The sequence below is a fragment of the Heterobasidion irregulare genome, assembly GCF_000320585.1.
Source record: "Heterobasidion irregulare TC 32-1 unplaced genomic scaffold scaffold_14, whole genome shotgun sequence".
Taxonomy (NCBI): Eukaryota; Fungi; Basidiomycota; class Agaricomycetes; order Russulales; family Bondarzewiaceae; genus Heterobasidion; species Heterobasidion irregulare.
Genome location: NW_009258210.1, coordinates 1,204,838 through 1,228,713, shown reverse-complemented (window position 1 = coordinate 1,228,713; position 23,876 = coordinate 1,204,838). Strand labels below are relative to the sequence as shown.

The following is a 23,876-nucleotide window of genomic DNA, read 5'->3' as shown; positions in this document are numbered from 1 at the left end:
GTCAATCTCATCTAGGTCTTGAATCCCCCGTATATCTTCCCCACAAGTCATTGGACCCTGTTTCTACCTGTGATATGGAATCCAGGTAGCTATGTGGCGGCATGCTTCTTCTCGAGACTTCACAACTTCTCACAACCTTGCAGCTGCTGTCTTGGCTAGTATGTGGTGCCAAGCACAACTGCAGAAAAATAAGCCGCCGCTCTTCATTGTCCAGCGCTCATGCGAATACCTTGTATATCGAACCTGCGCGTGGTCATTGCATGGCCTCAAATTTTCGACACACGCCGTTTGCAAACCATGGATCTTAGCTCTGCTCGATGTCTCCCTTGATATATATCTTATCCGAGTCCACAAGCCGTGTGTTGGATGGCGATTCTCCGCAGCGATTTGCTTGTCGGCATGGCACATAGAACATGCTTTTCGTGGATATGCGCTCATGGATACTCGCTATTCTGCTGCGGGTACGACCACCGTTTCCTTGTGATGGCATTGACGCACTATAAGACGCGAAGACCATGCCGTCTCGTTCTCCATCTTGCAGCCTTTGACAGGTCGAGCACCATTCGCTTCTCTCTCTCCAGCCTTTCTATTTTCTTTCGCAACCCCCCAAATTTTTCGACATGTTCGCGTTGACGCGGATCGCCGTTCTTACCCTTGCGCTCTCAGCAAGCCTTGCGCACGCTGCTCCGACGCCCTCGTCTTCTTCCCTTGACCATCGCGCCGTTGATCTCGACCTAAACCACGTTGTGATTGGCACCGTCACTCCAAGTCCAATTGTTGCTGCCAACGCGACGTCGCCCAGTGATAATGCAGTCGATGGATCTGTTGTATCATCTGACGGTGTTGCGAGGAGAGCCGGTGAGCATCAACTTGTATTCATACACGAGTACGCTCTCTCAACATCGTCCTGGTGTCCGAAGGTCCCCTGCTCTCATCTCCACTGCCTCCTCCGCCTGTTCCTCACCCCAGGGATGCCGCTCCTCCGCCGCCCCATATCCGTAGGCAAGGGAATCGAAACAGTGCGTTATGGCTAATCTGTGCTTCATATACTGGTTTTTGATCAAAACTATTCGCTCAGACGGTGCCCGCCCTCCGCCTCCTCCAAATACCAACAATGCAAACCCGAATGCACCTCCGCCCCCGAACGTGAACGCAGGCAATAATGGAGGAAATCAAAACAACGGGGCCGTGGGTAATAATGCGGTCGGAAACAATGGAGCGGTCGGTAACAACGGAGCAGTCGGAAATAACAGAGTGGTCGGGAATGCTGGAGTGGCCAACAACGCTGTCAACGCAAATGGAAACGCAAATACCGCCCCTCCGAATAAACGCGCCGATCGGGCATGGTATTCGCGCAGGTCGTACTTGAACCGAGTCGAAGTCTCCTAAAAATAAACTACAACGGCAAGTGAGAGGACGAAGTGTATGACTATGGTTTGTTCTACACAACAAATGGAAATGTCTTGACCCCTTTGCACACTGATTGTCGCGCTGATCGATTATGAGGGTTGTACGTTAGCCGGGGGTACCATCAACTGCTTCAAACGAGCGGCATGATCCGCTCTGCCGAAAGTCACATCCTGACATGGTACAGTGCTGGCCGCACCGCCAGATTTGATTCCGTTTGACACATTTCCAATCTAGGATCTCATTTCCCGGATTTCTGGCTAGTGCGCTGGTAAACGATGCCTTGGTCTTACCACACCGATGTTCGCCACAAGGTGCTCAATCCCTGCAGCCGGGCGCAATTAGCAGCAGATCTTTAGAATCGGTCACATTACAGCGAATAATTTATATGATGCCTGTACCCTTCTATACCTGCCCGGTCGACAGCGCTATAGTATATTTTGCATCACCCAGCTAAGCCTAGCAGCGTTACCAGAACCGAATTGTCTCAGACTTGAATCCGTGAGATAGGCGCAAAACATTGACGTTCGACGTCAAACTCGAAAACTATGATCCGAAAGCAATATGAGTTTGACCTCTGTATTGGACGAGTAGATACTTACCCCGTTTCCTATGTATACTTCTGCCCGTTGTGCGATCAGCATGTCGACCGCCTGAGCTACGAACTTCTGTTCCCAGCTCAAATGTAAATCTCGGCTTGTGTGCACGCTCTCCCATTGCTTCAGCTCCCCCAACTTGGATTTGAGCTCGTCCAGCCAGTCCCTTTTACCGTTCGTCAGCACATACACCCTGCTTATATTCTGTCCCTCTGGCGTCTTCAGCACATCTGCAACACGCCCCACAATTTGTTCGATAGTGGGAAAGCAATGTTTGGCGTAGATCTCGAAGTTCTCCGGAGTGTTTTCTCCTGCGCCGCCGCCTTCCGGGGGTTCGAATTTGTCAGGCAACGATGGTATCTCGTTGAACGCGTTGTATCGCGATGACCACCGCGCGAAGTGTTTGCAGTGCTCGTCAAAGTCCCCTCTTCGTATATGAAGCGCTAGGAGCCCAGGAAGAGGCACACGAAGATCCTGCGTACTATTACCCGTGTCAATGATGGATGGGTGTACGACCGCACGATTCGATTCAACAGCGGATATTACTAGCGGCGACCATGCAAACTGGGTTAAAATGGGAGACTTGGAAAAAGAGGGCCAGATGTCGAGCATCCGCGCTGAGCTGCCAAAGATCCTGTGTGCCATAATAAAGTCAGATGACAGCCAATGATGCATCGATGAGCTGTTTTACCAAAATTCAAAGATAGAGTTTGTCTTGGGCATGATCTCAACACACCGGTCCTCCACTCGTGCAAGTTTATCGATCCATGCGCTGATCGTTGTCATGGCCGATGCATCAAAGAGTTTGATCCTCATATCTGATGGGTCAATGACCGTCTTTGTGCGGCAGACCTCGTGGAAAAATTCGGGAATCACTGCAGGGGGGTGGGTCTCGGGTTCCACGAAGGCCGCACCTGCCATAGGCCCTGCACCAAACTTAATCAGCGCTGCACAAGGTTCATCGTGACGAGAGCGTTTAAAAAGAGCGCCTGTGGGCTTGTCGTGCAAACCACGTTGGATAGACATCAGACGGCGTCAATTGTACACCCCGATAGGGAAGCTATCACCTTTCTAACACCACTCCTGGAATCGAAGCAGATGCACCGAGAAATGTAATCCGGTCTCTACAATTCCGCACACTGGGAACTTTCTCGAAATGGGTCGGCCGTGCGGCAACCGAGATAGAGAGATGAAAATGAGGGACATGAAAAGGAACTCACCGGAGACAAGCGCCGTGAGTGGGATGCGAGAGGGAATTAAATGGCCGTTATAATCCGAGTACTCCGTATCAGCGTTCCAAGTGTAGCTGTCGAAAACATATCTAAAGCGCAGCAGTCAGTAAATTTGGTTCCGTTTAGGACAAGATCGGGCCAAGCCGTGAAAATTTGAGGGGTAGTAGCTCGCACTGCGGACCGCAGCAAATGAGTTCAAAAACTCACATCCTTCGTGAAAGATAAGCTAGATGCGCGTTCAGCAGGGCCTCCTGCATGACATTTCCCCAGCCGACGCCTGAGCTCGTATATGAGGACTGTGTCCATGTGTAGGCTGAGAGAGGATGGGCGCACCTGTGGCATGGTTGGCAATCCATAGATAATGCCCCTCACTCCCCTGCGGATATGGCAAGGAGATGTCGTGCTGCGGCAACGATTTCTCTTTTTCATACCAGTCGTGATAGTTTGGCGGAAGAGTCTCGTCTCGATCTGGTGGGAGCAATACGAGAGGGGCCGACTCTTGCCAGATGTAGGAGCGTAGGAGAAACACTCCAAGAACACAGGTGAAAACGATGGCAGTGAGCAGCCGAATCAGTCGGCGTCGGACATAGGTGTAGAAAGGGTGACGTTTAGAAGTCGGAGGGGGAAGAGTTGAAACGGGATGAGGAATGCTCTCAAAGCGAGACCACCGGGGGCGAACGATTGCCTTGAGCATCTGATGTCCGTGCTGAGGACTCTTGCAGGGAAGAACGAACAAACGATGGTGGGGGTGGGCACATGGGTGTTTTAACACGGAAAACTGTGAAGCTTAAGTGGGAAACTGCGGTCCGACTCTACGGCCTGGGATGCCATCGACTGCGCCCACTGGCGCTCGGGAGGCGGGCGCTCGCCACCGTGGGTTTCATGTCCATTCGCATCATGTTACTGACAGAGTAGGTGAAGGGTATGATCTATCAGTTGGTGCACCGCTAGTATAGCTGATGTATTTATTACGCAGAGAAATTCATAACAGATGCCGCTCAAGATAGAGGTAGCACTACCTTGATATGGGAACCCAAAAAGGAGATTTGGCTCCTAAATGCGGTGCTTTACGTTGGGCGCGATGGATAGCCTTGGAAAAGTATGGTCAAGTTATGGAAGGGTTGCCACAACCACAGAGCTGGCACGTACATAACCATCCAGGGAACGAGCGCCCCGAACTCATCGCCCCTGTCCACCGAGAACCATTGTGCTCTGCAGCGTGGGCTTGCACGTCGAGCATGAGCGTGATCTGATTTGCTGTGGCCAACGGTCGGTCGTCACAGGGGGGAACGACGATGACACGAAGACGACTAGCTGCTTCGACTATTGTCGCGCTCGGCGAAGGAGGAGTCGGTGTCAGTGCTCCTGCTCGCCGCGATGTCTCCGAATCTCCGTGCACGGGCACTGTCACGTGACGAGTCGAGGTCGCGGATCTGAGATCTGGTGCGTAATTGAGGCTTCCTGATCTGTCTGCGTGATTTCCAAAAGCAGTGGCGCTAGGCTTCTTGGGCCGTGTGTCCGCCCTCGTCTGCCCCGTCTCGCCCAGTCTCGCCTTGTGGTCAGGCAAAATACAGGCCCTGAGCTAGCCTGACTTATGTCGGATAACTCGCAAGGAAGCAATTCGGCCGCATTTCTTCTTTATGGCGCTTTTATGGCGTCGTGCAGAATACATGTGCCTGTTGCCTCGATTGAACCGCTTTTTTCCGAGCATAGAAGGTGAGCAGAGCTAAAGAAGTTATCACCGGAAATAAGGGTGATCGATTTTTCTGACAAGCCGAGTGCGTGCGTTCATATATAAGACCACCCTCGTCGCGGGGGCGCGCACTAAGATCCTCCCTCCCCTCTCATGCCTGAATCCTCGCTCAGCGGGCTCGTAGTGTCGACGCTCATCTCGACGTTCCTCTACGCGGTCACCTGCTGCCAGATCTATTTCTATTACAAAAGCAACTTCAAGGATCCAGCTCGGACCCGTGTGTTGGTAAGAATCCCCATCTTCCTATGTCGCTTTCCGCATCGTCCTGACGACCTCGTCCATTCAAGGTCATTCTCGTCGTGTTAGTGTCCTTCCCTTTCCGCTCGTCGAGGTGGCTAACTCGCCGTTCTGACAGGCTGTTCGAGACGGCCCATACATTGTGTTTCTGGATATACCTGTATCGCGTGACGGTGCTCAACTACGGCGACTTGTCTATCCTGACCAAAAGAGACTGGAGCCTCAGTCTGTCGATTGTCTTCCACGGCATCATCAGCGCCCTTGTCCAGGTCAGTCTTTTGACTGGTCACTCGTCCGATCTCATCCGTCCAAAAGGCGTATTACGCCTACAGAATCTGGGTACTCTCGCGGTGGCACTACATCAGCTTCATATCATGGGGAGGCTCCGTTCTTGAGATCTTGGGCTCAGTCGGCATCACGACCGCTCTGCAGAAGTTTGGGCCGATAGAATTCACTGCTCACTGGAAGTGGATAGCAATAGCAACGATCGCACTCGACGTCTTCATCGACACCGTCAACACCACTGCGCTCTCTTTTTTCCTCTACACCCATCGGACAGGGTTCAAGCAGTGCGTCACCGTGTTCGACCATCCACACTCGCACACGCATCTCACCTCCCCTCACCCTCAGAACCGACCAGCTCATCGTGAGGCTCATCGCGTGGACCATCGGTGAGCCCCAATAGACCACTCATCTACCATCGCCCTGCTGACGTTGAGCAAATCAGAAACCGGCCTGCTCACGAGGTGCGTTGACCCTGTCTCCTGAACCACGTTCGACACTGAAAATAAACTCTATGTCAGTGTGGTCGCAACAGTGATGCTTATCGCTGTGAGTAATTTCATGTTACAAGTCTTGAATTTGTCCACTGAGATCGGGAGGAAAGTGTATCGCACTCCCGAATAGCGGTAAGCTGCGTTTAATGATTTCCAATCGCGTTCAAAGTTGTTTATCTGCTTGTCAGAACTATACATCGCGTTGTCTGCATTTTATCCCAAGCGTATGTTCATTGCTCTCACGGACTGCGTGATGCTGGCTGATCCAAACGCGCTAGTCTACTCGAATTCGTTCTTTGCCTCGTACGTCAAACGGGGGCTAGTCGCTTCAGCTTCTCTAACTCCAACATAAATCCTGCACAGGCTAAACGGACGTGGCCCCCTTGGCCCCGGGGCTAGCAAGCATAAGACGACGACGTTTGACGAACGTCATCACACTACTTTGCACGAGTTTTACATCACTCAGGAGACAATCGAGATGGCAAGTTCGAGTGACCCTCATTCGGGCTCGTCAAAGCCGGTGTGTACCATTCATATGCGAGGTTTACTCTATCAATCGTTGAACACACGCACAGAACCCCACTGGACCCTTCACATGACGAAATCCAGAGCCGGTTGCTGGTGACGGAGGATAACGATCACGTCGATATACGGGCCCCTGAGTTGTGGAGGACGGATGGTATGATAGACTTTCATTTAATGCATATTATCCGATCCCATTCTTTCGCTTCCCCGATGGTTCTGCATGGCCCTTGGATAGATATTATGGATGCTGGCGGACATCCTTTGTCGAGATCGGAGGCCGGGATTACGTGTATGTAACTTAGATTTTATGGGATGTTGTCATGGGAAAGGGACGGTGGTACCTGAATCTGTTGGGGCCAGCCTTGCACAGAACAGGACAGGGTGCCGAGCCTGCCGGTGGTCGGCCAAGCGGTAAATCTCGTTGCACATCAGTTGCACATCTCATCCAGCTCCATACCGATTCCAATAGAAAATTACATCTGTTACAGGGTTTTTCCGACGCAGAAGAAATGAAAGGTCGATGGTATGTGCTGTCCGTTTGCCAATCCATCGAAAACTAAAGTCCTGAACACTATCGCAGCAAACCTCTCTCATTCCAAGCCCACCCTGTGTCACTTCAGCCCGCGCAGCTTGACTATCACGTCCTGGACGCTCGGTGCATTCCATTCCCCACTCCATCCCTGTCTCTGTTCTCTTCTGTGCGCCAGCTCTGGAGGCTCCCACCGCTCTCTCTCTCCTGCTCTTCCCAGGAGGTTTGCCAGCCGTGACTCCGACCGCGGTACAATCTCCATATCGCTTTCTATGTTGGCATTGGCACTGCCTTGGCGCCGCAAACGAGCTTCCTCCGCAACCCAGCCGTCGTATTCTGCCTCCAATCGCGCTTGTGAGTAGAAGAGCGATGCGAATCGTGGAAGAGGAGCCGCGCGGCGCGGGCGTAGGTGCGTTGGACGTGATGCAATTCCTGCACCTATAGCAGTTGTTGATGCTGGTATATTTGCGACCGGAACGTCTGTGATGTGCACAGGTATGTACGTACTTGGGGTTTCCAAGGAATGTGGGATAGGAGGCTGCAGGCCATCCGATGATCGGCTCTTCGGGGAGAGAATGACGTGTTGTGGTGGAAGGTAGGCCCGCGCCATGTCTGCCGATGGTCGCGGTATTGGTGGTAGAGGGCGCTCACGCGGGTTCTGTGACCTCACAGCTTCGTGTCCAGACCGCGAAGTTTGCATGCTCGATAGCGAACGGCTGCGCCTCATGATCCGTTTGTCGGGTCGCATATGGTGTGTATCTGCATGGAAAACAAGCTCGGGTGGCACGTTCTCGCCCAGGTGCCGGGTAAGCTTCTCCATCTTCTGTCTCCGCGTTTTCGCTTCCTTCGCCCTCTTCTTCTGCTCTGCTCTCTCTGCCGCTTTTTCAGAGACTCCAGAGAACATCTGATACATAGACGGGAAGCGTAATCCCAGTGGAGACGTCAACGTGGAGGTGGAGATGAAAGAGAGGGAGGAGGTCCGTCTGGACCATCGGCCAGGGGTCATAGGCGACCGAGGGTTGGATCGAGTGAGTTCGGAGCCATCATGTGTAGATCGGAGTGACCCGTCTGTCGTGGATCCTCTGCAGGAGGACTTGCGAAGCGCAAGCATGGTGGGTGAGTGTGGGTGTTCGATGGCGTGCGGATTCGTGGTGGAGCGGGGGAGTCCTTGCTGTCTTGCATCTGGAACTGACATCGTAGCTTGGTCTGACCACATCTCGTCTCGAGTGCTCGGGTCACCGAGCAGAGACGCGTCGGCTCGAGTCGTGGATGCCGGCATCATAACATTCTCGTACTCCTCTATGACGCCTTCGTTCTGGTATTTGCTCTGTCTGAGTGTAGGACGTACAGGTGGTGTCAGATGGAGTAGTGGAGTCGTCCCCAGGATTTTTCCCAGCTTGCGTGTCGATTTGATGAGCCTAAGGCGTTGAGCTGGAGTGAGGTGGTAGTACAGGTCGCTGCTGTCCGATGTAGTATAAGAGGTCGTGGACATGGTGGAATTAAATGATTGCAGAAGTTGGATGTGTGTCGTGATAAATAAGAAACAAGGAAAAAGAAAGATTATGGCGACCCAGTCAGCCAGAGTAAAATGAGCGTTGACGAGAGAGAAAGCTCGACCCTGGATGGACGCTGTTTCTGCCCTTATACTCCCTCGTGTGTGTTTGAGCTCATTATTATCTCGAACATCATCGCCACTGCCATCAATATTTGATCCCGTGTTCGTTAATGGAATTGATGGGCTGGGGAGACGCTTCGGTGAGTACAAGTAGATCTCACATCTTACGGCTATTGAAGATCTGGCATGCTGAACGCCGTCATCGACTCAATTCGAGCGTGATCAATGCGAAGGCAGTGTGTACCTGACTCCTTGTTCTTGCGAGAAACATGTATCGCTGAATAGTATGTGCCAGCTGTACTGCACTAAGGTCTACGATCGCGTCGATCGCATTAATAGAACACCTCGTTATGGATGAGGCCCGCAAAGCCATTAGTCCATTACTGTGAAGGGCCGTGTTTTGCACTTGGAAGGCCAAATACGAATAGGCGAGCGAGTGACAGCTCAAATGCAAGCGAATATCTGCGAATATCTACCGAAGACGATCGCTGCGCTTTGAATACTGATAGTCGGCACCGTGCTCTCGATCAACAGAAGTGGACAAACCCCGAGTAGATTCTGATTCGTCTCATAAATTTTTGACCCATCTATTGTAACTCTTGCAAGCCACGGCCGCTGAGAGTACTCAAGCCTTTTTGGCCTCCCTTTCCTTCTTCTTCAAAGCACGTTTTCGAATGTCCTTATGCAACGCATGAGTGTACTGCAATACGACTTGTGCGGGGGCTAGCCGCATAACAAAGCCGAGGAGGGCATGCGACCAATATGGAATCTGAGTGCCGGGCGCGATCCCGCGCAGGACGGCTCGAACGTAGGCGTTTGGAAGCGGGATGAGCAGTGAGGGGCGGCGGATCTTGGACATGGATGACACGACGAAGTAAGTGTTAGAATGCTCCACGGTGACGCCCTTGGGCCCGAGCTCGGCCGCGAGGGCGTCGGAGAATGTCGCCAAGAAAGCCTTGGACGCGCCGTAGGTGGCGAGCATGGGGGCAGGGGCAGCACCACCGAAAGACCCGATGTTGAGGATCAATCCACGATGACGAGAGACCATTCCCGGCGTGACGAGCGAGGTGACGCGCAACGTGGCGGAAACGTTGATGGCGAGGATGTCACGAATCTCATCAGCAGGGGTATCGACGAAATCGGATGGCATCTCATGGGACTTTCCGACGTTGTTCACTGGAGGGAATGAGCACATAGAATCAAGTGAGAAAACGGAACGCACCCAAAACACCGATATCAAGTTCCGCGAGCGCGTCGGAGAGACTTTGGTAGACAGCGTCATCAGCGTGCGCAAAGTCGATCGCAAAAGTGCGAGTCTGAACGTCCGCTAGGGGCATGGTTGTCAATAGAGTATGTGATGGGGCGACATCGACATACAGATTTCCGAGGCCACGGCAGCTAGTTTGTCGGGATTGCGAGCAGCGAGGAATACATTGAAGCCCGCTCGCGCGAGCTGGAGAGCGAATTCGCGACCAATCCCATCGGAAGCACCCGTCACCACTACTGGAATGTGAGAGGAGGTCGGTGATTGGAGAAAAGAGAACGCACCTGCCCAAGCGCCTTGCTTTGCCCCAAACTTTTTCAACTGAGAAAGTGTGAGTTGATGAAGAAAATCGGAGAAAAATAGACGGACAGGCTTTCCGGGCAAGACAAACGCGCGAAGAAGAACAGAGGAGAAAGAGAGCAGGAGATAGGCGATTGTGAGTGCGCCTACGGCCTGGAGGACGAGGCTGACGGGGGCGGGTGCCATGCTGGGGTGGACAAGAAAGGCAATTGCGTCGCGTTTAATCAGGCTTGACTTTGATCTGCTACCACGTCCTTGGCTCGCAGAGTCTGAGTTGCTCAATAGACCGCTGTGCATCCTTTCTTCGTCTCGAGCGTCCGAATTACTTTATGATTCAATTTATTCTTCAAGCACTCCTGGACGCACCATGAGTTCCGACATTCTCAACCACGACCTCTTACCCTTCCACCTCTCCATTCTCGAGCACTTTCACGACCCCTTGACGAGTGACCTTCTCCTCCTTGCCCGTGGCCTTGGCCTTCGCAAGATATTATGCACCCTGATGCAGATATACGACTCGCCCCAGAACCTCGTCCTACTCGTGAACGCGTCCCCCGAGGAAGAAGCCGCCATCGGGGAAGAGCTAGGGATCATGGGATGCAGGAACCCTGGCTTGCGTATGGTGGGCTATGAAATGCCAAAGAAAGACAGGTGAGTTTTCTTCGACGAATGAGACGGGCGCCTTGGCTCGTGTCTTCAGTGTGCTCAATTCCAGTAGACATAACACTGGACACCCTGCTCATTCTGAATCCATTCAGGCAGGATCTATACAAGAAAGGGGGCTTGATATCCGTGACGTCCCGGATTCTTGTCGTCGACATGCTACAATCAGACATTCCTACAGACCTCATCACAGGTCTCCTCATGCTGCATGCCGAAAGGCCCGTCATTTCTTGATTGTGTCTTGTTCGCATCTTCGGGCTCATCTGGAGCACATAGGGTCAACGCATTGTCCCTTGAAGCATTCATCGTCCGCCTCTATCGCGAGAAGAACAAAAAGGGATTTCTCAAAGCTTTCTCTGATCAACCCGAGCATATCACTTCGGGGCTCTCTCCATTGAAGAACATCATGAAGGAGCTGCAGTTACGGACAGTCCACATCTATCCGCGGTTAGTGAAGCACAGTCTCGCATGACAAATGATCTCTATATTTCCAACAGATTCCACACGAGTGTAAAAGATTCGCTTGAGAAGAATCGGGCCGATGTCATCGAGCTGTATCAGCCCATGACGAAGCTTATGAACGACATTCACAGTGGCATCGTCCAATGCATGAGTACGACTCTCTCCGAACTCAAGCGTTCAAATACGACGGCAAGTTCATTTCATCCTCTCGTGTACGCTACTGTATCTATCTCTCAGGAATTAACGGCGTGCCTACACAGTTGGACCTGGATGACCTGAATGTCGAAAACGCCTACTTCCGATCATTCGACGCGATCGTGCGCAGGCAGCTTGATCCCGTGTGGCACAAAGTTGGCCCTCGGACTAAACAACTCGTAAACGACCTCGCAACGCTCCGTCGACTTCTAACGTACGCACTTCAAACTTATGTTTAGATCAATAATCAAAATCTTGCGCCAAAGATATCTTCTCACCTACGACGCCCTTGCGTTCCACGCCTACCTTGAAAGCATAATTGCATCTAATTCTATCTCAGCCTCTGGCGCCGCTCGTCAGAATCATTCGCCGTGGCTACTGACTGATGCTGCACACATCATTTTTCAAAGTGCAAAAAGGCGATGTTACACGCTCGCCGCACCTACTGTATCACGCCCTCCTGTCATTGACTTGGTCGATGACGAAGACGCTTGGGATGCCCTGGACGAGATTCAGGGTCAGAGCGGCAACAAAGACAAAGGTAAAGCAGTCGAGCGGAGAAGACCGAAGTGGCTGCCTGGCGGGATGGATATGGTTCTGGAGGAGCTTCCCAAGTGGAGTCTTTTGGCTGAGGTGTTGAAGGAGATTGAGGAAGAAATCATGAGGCAAGAGTCGGCGGGCATGTGTACGTATATCATGATATTCTGGAAATCTGAATGCGACGCTCAATATCGTTGATAGCATCCAAAGGAACCAACACTGTTCTCGTCATGACTTCGTCCACCCAGACTTCCACCGCCCTCAACGAATTCTTGTCGTCCATGGACCCTGAAGCGGCTCCAGGTGCTCAGGGTCGGCAAATGATGGAAGCCAAGCTACGCGGGTATCTATGGTGGAAGGCAAAACTAAACGACGACAAGAAGGCGAGGCCTTCCGAAAAACCGTCTGACAAACCAGTCCCTAGGCCGGCGAGTGAAGAAATATCCGAGGCGCTCAAGAAGAAGGACAGAGACAAGAGAGATCGGATGGCGAGCAGACGGAGGGTTAGGGGAGGCGCTTCCGGTACAGTATCGGCAGGACAGAATGATAGAGGTTCGAAGAGAAATGAGAGATTAGGGATGTCACTCGGGGAAGAGGTGATGAGGGATGAAGCCGACAATATTGCTAAATTGTGTGATATTGTTCCACCTGATCCATGACTGTCCGACTGACGCGCCATTCACGATCAACTTCTAGTCTAGCCGCCCACAATTCCCCTGCATCTGGTGGCGGACCCGATGTTCCAGATCCTGAGGCACACAAAGCGTTCGATGAAGACCTTGCACTTGCTCTGTCGCTTTCCGAAGATATCTCGTCAATACAATCTCAGTTTGACGAGTTCTACGGGCTATTACCGCCTCAGCAAACGGTCCTTGTGCGTGGATATTCGGACGACAGCGATGATCGTATGTTGGCCGAGATTCAGCCGCGCTTCATCGTCATTTTTGAGCCCAACCAGGATTTTATACGGCGCATCGAGGTGAGCTGAACGCTTTCTGAAGCTCGACTGATGTATCGATGATTTAGTAGTCATCGCTGATACACTGCGTCCCATCGCCGTTGTGTGATATCCTAGGTGTATCGCAGCTCCAATCCTGGGCTGGGTATTCGGGTGTATTTCATGCTTTATCAGACGAGCTGCGAAGAGCACAAATACCTTGCAGGCTTGAGGAGAGAAAAGGATGCGTTTGAGAGGCTGATCAAGGAGCGTGGAGTGAGGAGATTTTGCATTTTATCACTGAATCATCCGTTTCTGACGATGTGGTTTCCATGCAGACAATGCTTATGCCTATAATCGAAGACCATCGAGCTGGAACCGAGGCAGGTGAAGCGATGATCAAGACGATCAGCACACGGGTGGCTGGAGGAAGAAAGGAGGTGTCGACTGAGCCCTCGAAGGTGCGCCTTTGACTCTCGAATCTGGCGGATGAGTCCTGAGCCCAATGCAGGTTGTCGTTGACATGCGCGAGTTTCGGTCCACGCTGCCATCGTTGCTGCACGCATCTAAATTACTCGTGATTCCGGCGACGCTGATTGTGGGAGATTACATTTTAACGCCTGATATCTGTGTTGAGAGGAAGAGTATACCTGATCTGGTGTCGAGTTTCAATAGCGGACGACTGTGGGTCGAGACCTGTTCGCAACAATTGCCCAGCTGATATGATGGACGAACCTCCAGCTACACCCAATGCGAACTCATGTCGGTCCATTACAAGCAGCCCATCTTGCTCATCGAGTTTGAAGAATACAAGTCGTTCTCGCTAGAGGTAGGTCCTTGATCATTTCTCGTTTCAGTCGCATCCATTCACCACCCATAGATCATACAAGACATGAAAACATACGCGAAGCCAACGAGCAAGCACCCGTCCAAGAACAAAGCGACGGGTTCTGAACCCTCCGCACCTCCATCGATTCAATCGAAACTCGTCCTCTTGACGCTCACCTTCCCGCGCGTTCGCATCATCTGGTCTTCTTCCCCTTACGCGACCGCCGATATCTTCAATGATCTCAAGGCAAACTTGCCCGAACCCGATGTTCGCCATGCCATTGGGATAGGTGCGGAGCGAGATACCAATGAAGGTGCTGCGGGAGACGGGGAAAGGGATGATGCAGCTGCAGAGGAGTTGTTGAGAAGTTTACCAGGCATCACTGACAAGAATCTAGCATATGTGAAGAGACGAGTGGGAAGTGTGAGAGGGTTGTGCGATATGACTCTAGAGGAAGTCAAGCAGGTCCTTGGGGACGATCCAGGAAAGCGATGTTGGGAATTCTTGCACTGGGGAGAGCGTCAAGGTTGACCACGCCGCTCAGCAGGCATACTTGTTGTCCAACACTGTAAGTCTGGCTGGTGACAATGACAGGTACTACCGCGTTGTAAATCTGATACCAATTTCGGTGCGGCGGGGTTAAGGAAGACAACAGGTTATAGCTACTCCAGACAACCGTGAATACTACGACCTGCACATGCTACTCATACATTTCGCTGCCATTTCTCGTCCTCAGTACCACACAGCATCAGTACCCGGCCAGTCCCAACGCGACCTGTTTCTTGCAAAGGTCGATCTCGGTATCGGGGAGGCTCCAGGAGGCTTGAACCGCCTGTACGAGATCTTCTCGGCATTCACATATACCCTGACGCATACCTGAACACTGGTAAAATTTGAGATCTGTTGTCAAGGCTCACAAGTTCATTAACAGCTCTGGCAGCGCTATTGAGTGCACCTAGCACCCAGCTATCATACACATCAAATCATGAAGAGACAGGATCTGGCATCATGACTGATTACTCACGCATGATGGACACTGGCGGCCTCCCCGGCAAAGTGAAACTTCCCGTTGGCTGCAGGCTTAGTGATTTGGGGATAGAGTTGCGTAAACTGTCCAGGACCAAAGAGGGCATATGCACCTGAGTCCCAAGCGCGGCAGATTGTCAATTGATAAGCCTGATCCATGTCGTTCGAACAGAACGCACCTGCCGCGTTTTCTTGATCGTACCAGGACCAAACATCATAATCAGACACCAGTTCATGGAGATAGCTGTGATCCTTGATGTCATGCATATCGGCGAGATCCTTCAGGATCACGTCCAGAAGAACCTTCTCCGAGTCGTTATTGCCGGAAAATGCGCCAAAGCGCAACGCATCTTGTGCCCACGTGTAGCTAACAATCATGGTTGCGTCGGTGCCACCAATGCCATAGGAAGGATAGACGACAACTCGCGTCGGACGATCCGTGTTGGACACTCCGCCGACCTGTCCCATCCGTTCCCACCATCTCTCTTTGAATTTGATTCCAACTTTAGTGGCTGCATCGTAGCGCAGGCTGCGCATAGCGGACTGGAGATCCCACGAGAAATTGCATTGCGAAGTATCAACCATACGGAGGCACGAAAGCGGGATGGTCGAGATGACATGGGAGTACGTGCGAGGGGAGCGCTCTCCAGATATCGTGACATTCAGGTTGTGCCCAGAGGTAGGAGCAATCGCCGTAACACGCTTGCCGTTGACGATTTTTTCTCGAGGTAGTCTCTGTGCCATCGCTTCGGCGATAACGCTGGAGCCACCTCTGAAAGAAACTTTTGTTAAAAGTCATCGCCCCAGTGCGCAGATCAAGGCTTACTGGATGCAGTACCACGTCTGATCGTCATCGTAGTCAAAGTCGAGCGAGTCCATCACAGTTTCCGAGAGTGCCCGATCATAAAGACCAGTGCCTGTATCGAAGGTCTCCAAATAAGAAATAACCTGTCAATACCGTATCGTGTGAGTCCACCAAATGAGCAAAGCTGTTAATGCGAACCTGACCTGGTCGTCATAAGTGCCGTAGGGAGCGGTTCCATGCAGATGCATGTATCCACGTGTAGACCACGCATCGTATTTCATGAGAGCTGCCCAGCCCTTGTCGAAGTCGGCCTTCAAGGCAGTTCTGAAGGGTTCGATCTGCCTTTTGACCATTTCGTCGACGGTGCCGGTGATTCCCTTGACCTGCGTTCTAAAAGGGTCATATTCCTTCGCCTGACCTTTGATTTGTAGTTGCGCATTGGTGAGGCGTTCTCCGTTGAAGAAGTTGATGTTGTCATCGACGGACATGATATACGGAATCTTGACGTTGTCGAGTCCGAGTTCGGTAAAGAGATCCATAACAGGCTTCATCCAAGGAATATCAGGGAACCGCATCGCCCCGCGGTCCTAGCATGAGAGAAGGAGAGTAGATGAACGCGAGAAGGCGTGCAAGGTCAGCGTACAATACCCTCGAGCGAGCGAAATTAAAGCCTCACATAGTAGTCGTTCCTCGAGTCGCTAAAGCGGTGAGTCCACAGCCTTCCGCCGAAAGGGTGCCTCCCGTCGGCGCGCTCGGCTTCCAAAATTTCGTACCTAATGTTCAAGCCATTGTTCTTGATCGCCTTCTCAAGGAGCATCGCGGTGAACAGTCCCGCCACGCCTGCACCGATGATGCCGATGGTGATCGGTTCGTCTGAAATACGTCTGAGAGGGTTCGGGGGTTCGGGGAAAGGGAGGGTCGGAGGAACCGCGTGGTCCTGATACTCGCAGAGTATCTTGTGAGCGTACTGGTCGCGAACGGACGGCATTGCAGTGAGCAAGGGGTAGAATTAATCGCGAAGTGTTTGAACAAGCATTGCTCCATGACAGACCTTTATAGCTGAGGCCGAAGCGATGCCAGAATGGACACCAAAACATCTGAAAAAACAATGCTGGGCCGCGCCAGAGCTGAAACAGGCCCGTTCTCTATTTGGAGGTTGCCCTGCTTGATAGTCCCTCAACGTGGGCGAGGCTGTGGATAGAGGTGGTCAAGTGGACAAATGAAAGAGTCAGAAAGGCCACGCATGACCGACATACATGCCCATCGAGAGGAGACAGTTCAACGATAGCATCCATTTCGTTTCCTCACGAAACTCGGATGGATCACGGAAACGCGCACGGGCGCTTTTCAAGACGTTTCATAAATGATGCGCTTCAAATCTAGGTTTATATGACCGTGACACAGACGATCACGCGCGCTACCAACCGGTGAACCTATCAACTTGACGACTCGGGCTCCTCCGATCAAATGAAGTCCTTCCGGATGACCTGTGGGAAGCACTCAAGCGCGGCTTGCGCTGAAAGGCAGGCTGCACAGTAACACAGGGACGCCAAAGTCATCGGCGCGGCAGATGCGGTTCGCGGAGGGGTTGGCGTTGTCAGCGTTGCTGAGGCTTCGCAGGCAATATGATGGCTCTTGCACTCGCCTGACATGTAAAACACGGAGCTGGGTGAGGACGGCAAGCGAGACGGTGAGGAGTGGTCTGGTGCTGTGCGTGGAGAGGAAGAGGAGAGATGCATCGAATGCAACGAGGGGTTATACGAGTACAGAGAACTGAGGCTTCTCTCCTCCTGGGATGATACGGATGCGGAGGAGTTGTTGCGAAGTTTACCAGGCATCACTGACAAAAATCTAGCAGTATGTGAAGAAACGAGTGGGATGTGTAAGAGGGTTGTGACTCTAGACGAAGTCAAGCAGGTCCTTTGGGGACGATCCAAGGAAGCGATGTTGGAGATTCTCGCACTGTAGAAAGCGTCAAAGTTGAACCTGCCCCAAGGTCAAACTTGACTGCGTCGTAAATCTAGTAACGCCGTTGGTGAGGTTCAGGAAGACACCAGGTGTATTGGCCACCCCAAAGCTCTGTGAATATCACGGCCTACACCTCTTGTAGTGCTACTCATACATCTTGCTTCGACTCATCATCTTGCTACGCAGCATCGGTACCCTACCAATCCCAATGCAACCTGTTTCTTGCAAAGATCGATTTCGATATCGGCGAGACGCCAGGAGCCTTAAACCTCCTGTACGAGATCTTCTCGGCCCTCACAATAGGCCTGATTACACACTTGAGACCTGGATAATTTGGGTCAAGACACCAAGACTTACTAGCTCGTAGATAGCCCTGGCAGCGCTGTTGAGCGCACTGACCACCCAGCTACGAAATGCGATATATTCAGAAAGGATGGATGTCACGGCTCGTGTCAGTACTCACCCATGATAGACGCTGGTGGCCTCTCCGGCGAAGTGAAGCTTCCCGTTGGCTGCGGGCTTGGTCACTTGGGGATAGAGTTGCGAGAACTGCCCTGGGCCGAAGTGAGCAAATGCACCTGGAACATGGATCGCAGCGAAATGTCAAACAAATGAACCCGAATCGTATCGTTCGAACTGAACCACATCTGCTGAGTTTTCTTGAGTGTCTCAGGACCACACACCATGATCGGACACCAGGTTACGGAGATCGTTGTGATCCTTGGTGCCATGCATGTCGGCGAGATCCCTCGAGATGACGTCCAGTGGAGCCTTTTCCGAATCGCGATTGCCGGAAAACGGACTGAAGCGCGACACATCCTGTGCCCACGTGTAGCTAACAATCATGGTTGCGTCGGTGCCACCAATGCCATAGGAAGGATAGACGACAGCTCGCGTCGGACGATCCGTGTTGGATACTCCGCCGACCTGTCCCATCCGTTCCCACCACCTCTCATTGAACTTGATCGTAACTTTGGTGGATGTGGCGTAATGCAGGCTACGTATAGCGGTCTGCAGGCCCCACGAGAATTTGCAATGCGAAGTATCAACCATACGGAGGCACGAAAGCGAGATGGTCGAGATGACATGGGAGTACGTGCGAGGGGGTTGATCTCTAGAGGTGGTAGGAGCAATCGCCGTAACACGCTTGCCGTTGAAAATCTTTCCTTCGGGTAGTTTCTGTGCCATCGCATTCGCTATAACGCTGGCATCACCCCTAATAGGGAAACACTGCGAAACTGAACTTAACGATCAGATGCGCGGAACAGCTTACTGGATGCAGTACCACATCTCATCGCCGTCATACTCAAAATCTAGGAAGTCTAATACGATTTCCGAAAGCGCCAGATCATAAAATCCAGTCCCCGTATCAAAGATCTCCAGGTAGGAGATGACCTGTCAGTTCCCAGTTGTGTGAGTTATGGAGTAAAGGGATGTTGTCAGCGCAAACCTGACCTGATCGTCATACTCGCCATGAGGAACGGTTCCACACTGACGCATACACGCACGCTTAGAATATGCACCATAGTCCATAAGCGCTTTCCGGCCGTTATCAAAGCCATCTTTCAAGGCCCTTTTGAAAGGTCCGATCTGCCTACTGACCGTCTCGTCTACGGTGCCGGTGATCCTTTGAGCCGAGCCCCTGTTCTGAACGGGTCGTATTCTTTTGCGTGGGTTTTGATTTGGCGTTCCACGTCGGCGAGACGTTTGCCGTTGAAGAAGCCGATATTCTGCTGGGTGGACATGATATGCGGGATTTTGACTCTATCGGGTCCGAGCGTGGTGCAAAGGTCCCTGGCGGGCTTCATGTACGCGATATCGGGAAACCGCATCGCCCCGCGGTCCTAGCAAGAGGGGAGGAGACATGAACGCGAGACGGCGTGCAAGATCAGCGTCCAATCAACCACAGCGAGCGAGATCCAAGCCTCACATAATAGTCGTTCTCCGAGTCGCCAAAGCGATGAGTCCACAGCCTTCCGCCGAATGGATGCCCCCCCCTCGACGGTCTCGGCTTCCAAGATCTCGTACTTGATATCCAAGCCGTGGTCCTCGATCGCCTTTTCAAGGAGCATCGCGGTGAACAGTCCCGCCACGCCTGCGCCGATGATGCCGACGGTGATCGTCTCGCCAGAGCTGCGAACCACAGGAGGAAGGGGAGGGACGATGCCTATGCCGAGACGACGATCGTCAAGTGCATACTCGTCACGGACGGAGGGCATTGTGGTTATCAAGAGGGGGTGTGAGTAAAGCTGGATCTGTGGACACAAACTCGACTCGCGGCGGGCCTTTATATGGAATCAGCATCGAGGCTCATATGACAAGATCCGAATCGAGGCTCGTATGACAAGAGATGGCCGTCGACAGTCGTCTCGCAACTGTCCCAGCAGAGCAGAGCAGCGGCCAGTCGCGGCGAAGAGACTGAGCTCGAACGGAACGCTCTGGCTCGGATTTCCAGGCGACATGACAGACACGGTATCAAGCACGACTCACCGCTCGAGTCAACCAGTCGGCCTGCCCGTCTGCGATGCATGCCAAAGTCCCATGAACGCACGGTCGGGCAAGACGACGAGTCATTGTGGCCAACGGCGTCGGGTACCGTTTTTGATGGCGAGAAGGACATGGCATCCGTCGTCAATTGTGACAACGAAGAGGCAGGCATAGCCTGCCGGTGGCGGCCTTTCGAGCGTGCACACACGGGACGGAGACGGATGCACAAGAACGGAGACGATAAACTGGCAGGGAGATTCCCCTCGGCCTAGCAGTCGCGCACTCGACGGCTCACGGAAATCGTACGATTCACGCACAAGAAAGAATCCATTCTCCGCAGTCACGCAACTCGGACAGCTCACGGACACGGGATTCTCCACAGACATCATTGGGGTATATTCGACCGCACGGCGGACGGACTAGTCACGCACGCTACCAGCCACGAGACGAGACGTACCGACGCGATGGTATCCTCATACAGAGTGCAGCTGCTCCTTCCGGATCACCTGCGCGAAGATCTCGAGCGCGGCTTGCGGCTGGAACGCGGGCTGCGCGCGGGAGGCAAAAAAAGTCAGCGTGAGCGGATTAGACTCGGACGTGGGCACCGCCGGCCTTACCACTTCGTGTCCGGCCGCATACACCCGCCTGCAAACGCAGCTGTCAGGTGGGGGTCAGGCAAGACGGCGCGCGCGAAGACGCACGCGAACGAAAAGTTGTCCACGTTTTGCACGGCGGCGACGGCGGTGCCGCCGATCGTGATGTTCGCGAACAGGGTCGCGTGCAGGGTCTCGTTGCCGTACCAGTCCATCGCGAGCACGGACGCGTGCCCGCCGAGCCAGTTGCAGCTGCGGGGGGTAGCACGGCGTCAGCGTCAGACAGGAGGCGCGTCTCCCGCAGAGGCGCGCGCGACGTACTTGATATCGGCGTCCCCGGCCTGAACGGGGGGTCAGCGGGAGCGGGGGAGCGGGAGCAAAGCGCGCGCGCGCACCCAGATGAGGAGCTTGAGGCGCGAGTTGGCTAGCGCGGCGAGCTCGGGGAGCCACGAGCGCGCGTCCTGCGGCGCATATCGCGAAGCCATGAGCATAAGTAAGTTCGAGGCCGCGCGCGCGGGGACTCACGTCGCCGGTGCGGTCGAACAGCTCGAACGGCGCGTCGGCGCACTCGCTGTACGTGCTCGTCGCGCCGATGCGGGCCTTGACGGTGGCGTTGGCGAGAAAGTCGAGGTAAAACTCGGGCGGGAAGGGCGTGGGCGAGTCGGCGCTCTGGCGGAGGTCGTCCGAGTCGCGGTCGCCGACGGCGGGGACGAAGATGTTGTCGATCTACACGGCGGCGCGAGGTGAGCGGGACAGCAGAGGGGCGAGAGCGCGGGCGCGGGGGCGGGCACGGGGGCACGCACGCAAAAGTCGTCCGCGGTGCGGCAGATGTGGTTCGCGGTGGCGTTGGCGTCGTTGGTGTTGCCGAGGGCCTCGCACGCGATCTCTCGGTCCCTGCACCCGCCCGGCTCGTAAAAGTCGGCGTGGAGCTGGGCGAGGACGGACGCGTTCTGGAGCGGGCCGTAGCCGGGGGCGTCGGTGGCAAAGGTGACGTACGCCTCGTTCTGCAGGAGCGGGTCGTACCAGCCGCTGGCTCGGCGGAGCGGGTTCAGCGGCGCGGTGGATGTGCGGAAGGGTGGGGGCGGACGCACTTGTTGATCATGAGGGCGCTGACGAGGACCTTTTCGCCGTGGAGCTTGCGCGCGTCGATGAGGGCGTTCTGCTTGTCAAAGTAGGTGACGAAGCTGGGGCCAAAGTGGCCGCCGTAGCTCTCGGTCGCGAAGATGAACCTGGGCAGAGGTTGCATGAAGACTGGGGCGACGCGACGCGACGTGGAGGACGCGGACTGACTCTCTGCTGGCGAACTTTGCAAACTCGCCGCTCTCGAAGAGGATCTGGAAGGCCTCCCAGACGAAGGGGGCGGCAGCCTCTGTGCTGTTGACGGTGTCGGTGCCGAAGGAGAAGCCGGTACCGATGGGCTGGTCGATGTAGATCACTTGGGGGTGATGGGCGGCGTCGGAGGAAGACGCGAGGGACAGGGTTGAAGCGGGGTGACGTACTGTTGCTGATGGAGTTCCAGCTGGTGGGAAGGCGCGATGTGATGGGCCGATGTCGGGTGCGCAGCAGGAAAGAGAACGGACCTGTAAGGATTGAGGACGGTGGTCTGACCGTCGGGCAGGATCTTGCAGGGACCGTTCTCTGTGCGGGTGTGAGCGGGCAAAGGGGGGGAGGAGGAAGAAGAGAGAAAGACACACCTTGGAAGAGGCCGATCATGGAGGAGCAGCCTGGACCGCCGTTGAGCCTGTGCGCGCGTCAAGATGTCAAGAGCGCCGCGCGGCAGGGCTGATGGGACGCACCACAGCGTGAACGGGGCTGTCTCTGGGCTTTCGCGGGCTTCGAAGAACCAGAACCACTGTGGGGGGAGATGAGCGGCTGCGGGGTGGAGAGGCGGGGGGACGGACCATGGACATGTTGGGGCCGACGTCGATGTAGCCTGATATCTGGCCGACGCCGGGGGTGGTCTCGCAGACGCCGGAGTTCTTGACGATGCGGAGCTTGGTGTCCTTGTGGGCGGAGGAGAACTCGCGCTTGGAGGGGGCGGCGGTGGCGGTGGCGGCGGCGGCGGCGGCGGCGGGGGATGCGAGGACGGCGAGGGCGAGGGCGAGGGCGCAGGCGAGGGGGAGTAGGCTGTTGTGCATGGCGAGGGATGGAGGGGACGCATGGAGAGCGACGGAGGGGAGGCTATAAGAGACCGTTGCGGCTGCCCGGGCTTATTTTGGGCGCGATAAGTGGCGGACGCGTTCAGGGCCACGTGCTCCGCAGCGGCCGTCCCCTCCGCGCCCTTATCCGCACCCGTCACGCACCCGTCACGCTCACTCGGCACCACGTTGCGCGCACCCGACCCCGCGGCCCCTTCTCAATCACGAGACAAGTCCGCCTCCCCGTCCAACGCGTCGCCCGCCTCCACGTCCCATCCTCGTCGCGTCTCGCCTGCGTCCTGCATGCCGCCCACAATCGCGTGCAGCAGTGCTCTGTGCGATTCGCGGCACGACCGCTGCAGCTCCATCAGCTCTCGGAGATCGGTCCCACGTCCCCCCTTTCGCCGCCTTTGCTCACCTGTCTCACCGCTCCCGCCAGCTCACCCAGCTGCCGTTGCATGTCGTAACCCCGCCCAGGCCTCGTCGGCACTTCGCGTCGGCTGCGGCGCCTCAACTGCTTCCTCTTCACGCCTGTGCGGCGCGTCAGGCTGAGCCCCCCATCGAACCAGAGAGCGTTCAATGACTCCAACTCGCCTTGTGCTCGGAGCTCGTTGCCCCTCAGCCTCATCCTCAGCGGCGGCGACGTCTGCGAACTGCGTGACGGCGGGTGCAACATCGCGCAGAGCTAAGGGTCTGCGTTCCCCAGTGCCCGACCCCGCCTCGCACTCAACTGGGGCTCCGAGAACTCCCACGCTCTCGTCGCGCGTCGACGACCCGCCCAACGACATCACGCCCGCATCTCGTATTTCACTTGCTACTCGTACACACACACTCCGCGGCCCACTCCGCTCGTCCCTCGCCACCTTCAGATCTTCGGTGTCGCGAACGCGCTATCGTTCGCCACGTCCGCGATCCGTCCCTCCAGCCCCCTCTGCTCCTCCTCGTCCGCGTACTCCACCGGGCGCTGGTCGACAGATCATGTATAGAGCTGTGCGCGGC

At 54.5% G+C, this 23,876-nt stretch overlaps 10 protein-coding genes across 10 annotated transcripts; 3 read left to right on the top strand and 7 right to left on the bottom strand.

Annotated features, from left to right (window-relative positions):
• Positions 1-413: 413 nt before the first annotated feature.
• On the top strand, positions 414-1,389 carry HETIRDRAFT_456514 (uncharacterized protein; the record flags this gene model as incomplete). Its single annotated transcript, XM_009555213.1, has 4 exons — positions 414-461; positions 552-858; positions 921-1,019; positions 1,079-1,389. The coding sequence occupies 4 exons, from the start codon at positions 414-416 to the stop codon at positions 1,387-1,389; spliced, it is 765 nt and encodes a 254-aa protein (XP_009553508.1).
• Positions 1,390-1,750: 361 nt separating this feature from the next.
• On the bottom strand, positions 1,751-3,952 carry HETIRDRAFT_482822 (uncharacterized protein). The gene is made up of 6 exons (XM_009555212.1): positions 3,569-3,952; positions 3,443-3,512; positions 3,224-3,324; positions 2,695-2,929; positions 2,010-2,637; positions 1,751-1,953 (listed from the first exon to the last, which is right to left on the bottom strand). Exons 1-6 carry the CDS (start codon positions 3,927-3,929, stop codon positions 1,876-1,878), a joined length of 1,473 nt encoding a protein of 490 aa, XP_009553507.1. The 5' UTR covers positions 3,930-3,952; the 3' UTR covers positions 1,751-1,875.
• A 1,128-nt stretch (positions 3,953-5,080) lies between these two features.
• On the top strand, positions 5,081-6,851 carry HETIRDRAFT_391709 (uncharacterized protein; the record flags this gene model as incomplete). Its single annotated transcript, XM_009555211.1, has 12 exons — positions 5,081-5,213; positions 5,276-5,289; positions 5,344-5,494; positions 5,541-5,794; positions 5,856-5,896; positions 5,953-5,971; positions 6,029-6,056; positions 6,112-6,133; positions 6,190-6,225; positions 6,280-6,304; positions 6,365-6,521; positions 6,577-6,851. Coding segments are annotated over 12 exons (904 nt in total), but the record flags the coding sequence as incomplete, so codon positions are not given.
• Positions 6,852-6,988: 137 nt separating this feature from the next.
• Positions 6,989-7,779, bottom strand: HETIRDRAFT_412846 (uncharacterized protein). The gene has a single exon (XM_009555210.1). The coding sequence runs from the start codon at positions 7,315-7,317 to the stop codon at positions 7,138-7,140; it is 180 nt and encodes a 59-aa protein (XP_009553505.1). The 5' UTR covers positions 7,318-7,779; the 3' UTR covers positions 6,989-7,137.
• A 1,516-nt stretch (positions 7,780-9,295) lies between these two features.
• Positions 9,296-10,420, bottom strand: HETIRDRAFT_127021 (uncharacterized protein; the record flags this gene model as incomplete). The annotated part of the gene is made up of 5 exons (XM_009555209.1): positions 9,296-9,846; positions 9,893-9,997; positions 10,048-10,170; positions 10,219-10,255; positions 10,304-10,420. 5 exons carry the CDS (start codon positions 10,418-10,420, stop codon positions 9,296-9,298), a joined length of 933 nt encoding a protein of 310 aa, XP_009553504.1.
• A 181-nt stretch (positions 10,421-10,601) lies between these two features.
• Positions 10,602-14,391, top strand: HETIRDRAFT_127022 (uncharacterized protein; the record flags this gene model as incomplete). The annotated part of the gene is made up of 13 exons (XM_009555208.1): positions 10,602-10,885; positions 10,993-11,115; positions 11,174-11,344; positions 11,395-11,548; positions 11,620-11,768; positions 11,821-12,239; positions 12,296-12,646; positions 12,901-13,073; positions 13,170-13,307; positions 13,370-13,492; positions 13,543-13,715; positions 13,773-13,860; positions 13,912-14,391. 13 exons carry the CDS (start codon positions 10,602-10,604, stop codon positions 14,389-14,391), a joined length of 2,826 nt encoding a protein of 941 aa, XP_009553503.1.
• Positions 14,392-14,714: 323 nt separating this feature from the next.
• Positions 14,715-16,679, bottom strand: HETIRDRAFT_331917 (uncharacterized protein; the record flags this gene model as incomplete). The annotated part of the gene is made up of 6 exons (XM_009555207.1): positions 14,715-14,826; positions 14,885-14,999; positions 15,057-15,658; positions 15,713-15,834; positions 15,895-16,278; positions 16,368-16,679. The coding sequence occupies 6 exons, from the start codon at positions 16,677-16,679 to the stop codon at positions 14,715-14,717; spliced, it is 1,647 nt and encodes a 548-aa protein (XP_009553502.1).
• Positions 16,680-17,922: 1,243 nt separating this feature from the next.
• Positions 17,923-19,159, bottom strand: HETIRDRAFT_456507 (uncharacterized protein; the record flags this gene model as incomplete). The annotated part of the gene is made up of 6 exons (XM_009555206.1): positions 17,923-17,964; positions 18,017-18,065; positions 18,123-18,237; positions 18,343-18,875; positions 18,933-19,054; positions 19,115-19,159. 6 exons carry the CDS (start codon positions 19,157-19,159, stop codon positions 17,923-17,925), a joined length of 906 nt encoding a protein of 301 aa, XP_009553501.1.
• A 110-nt stretch (positions 19,160-19,269) lies between these two features.
• On the bottom strand, positions 19,270-19,878 carry HETIRDRAFT_456506 (uncharacterized protein; the record flags this gene model as incomplete). Its single annotated transcript, XM_009555205.1, has 2 exons — positions 19,270-19,503; positions 19,564-19,878. 2 exons carry the CDS (start codon positions 19,876-19,878, stop codon positions 19,270-19,272), a joined length of 549 nt encoding a protein of 182 aa, XP_009553500.1.
• A 741-nt stretch (positions 19,879-20,619) lies between these two features.
• On the bottom strand, positions 20,620-22,877 carry HETIRDRAFT_127023 (serine carboxypeptidase S10; the record flags this gene model as incomplete). Its single annotated transcript, XM_009555204.1, has 14 exons — positions 20,620-20,694; positions 20,764-20,791; positions 20,848-20,991; positions 21,061-21,080; positions 21,135-21,200; positions 21,265-21,465; positions 21,543-21,768; positions 21,831-21,968; positions 22,030-22,174; positions 22,239-22,258; positions 22,320-22,377; positions 22,434-22,480; positions 22,536-22,591; positions 22,641-22,877. The coding sequence occupies 14 exons, from the start codon at positions 22,875-22,877 to the stop codon at positions 20,620-20,622; spliced, it is 1,461 nt and encodes a 486-aa protein (XP_009553499.1).
• Positions 22,878-23,876: the final 999 nt, after the last annotated feature.

Coding starts and splice junctions, on each gene's coding strand:
- HETIRDRAFT_412846 (XM_009555210.1), bottom strand. CDS start 7,317: ATGGAGATTGTACCGCGGTCGGAGTCACGGCTGGCAAACCTCCTGGGA.
- HETIRDRAFT_482822 (XM_009555212.1), bottom strand. CDS start 3,929: ATGCTCAAGGCAATCGTTCGCCCCCGGTGGTCTCGCTTTGAGAGCATT. Junction 3,513..3,568: donor GATTGCCAACCATGCCACAG/GTGCGCCCATCC, acceptor ATACGAGCTCAG/GCGTCGGCTGGGGAAATGTC. Junction 1,954..2,009: donor AAGTATACATAGGAAACGGG/GTAAGTATCTAC, acceptor TTCGGATCATAG/TTTTCGAGTTTGACGTCGAA.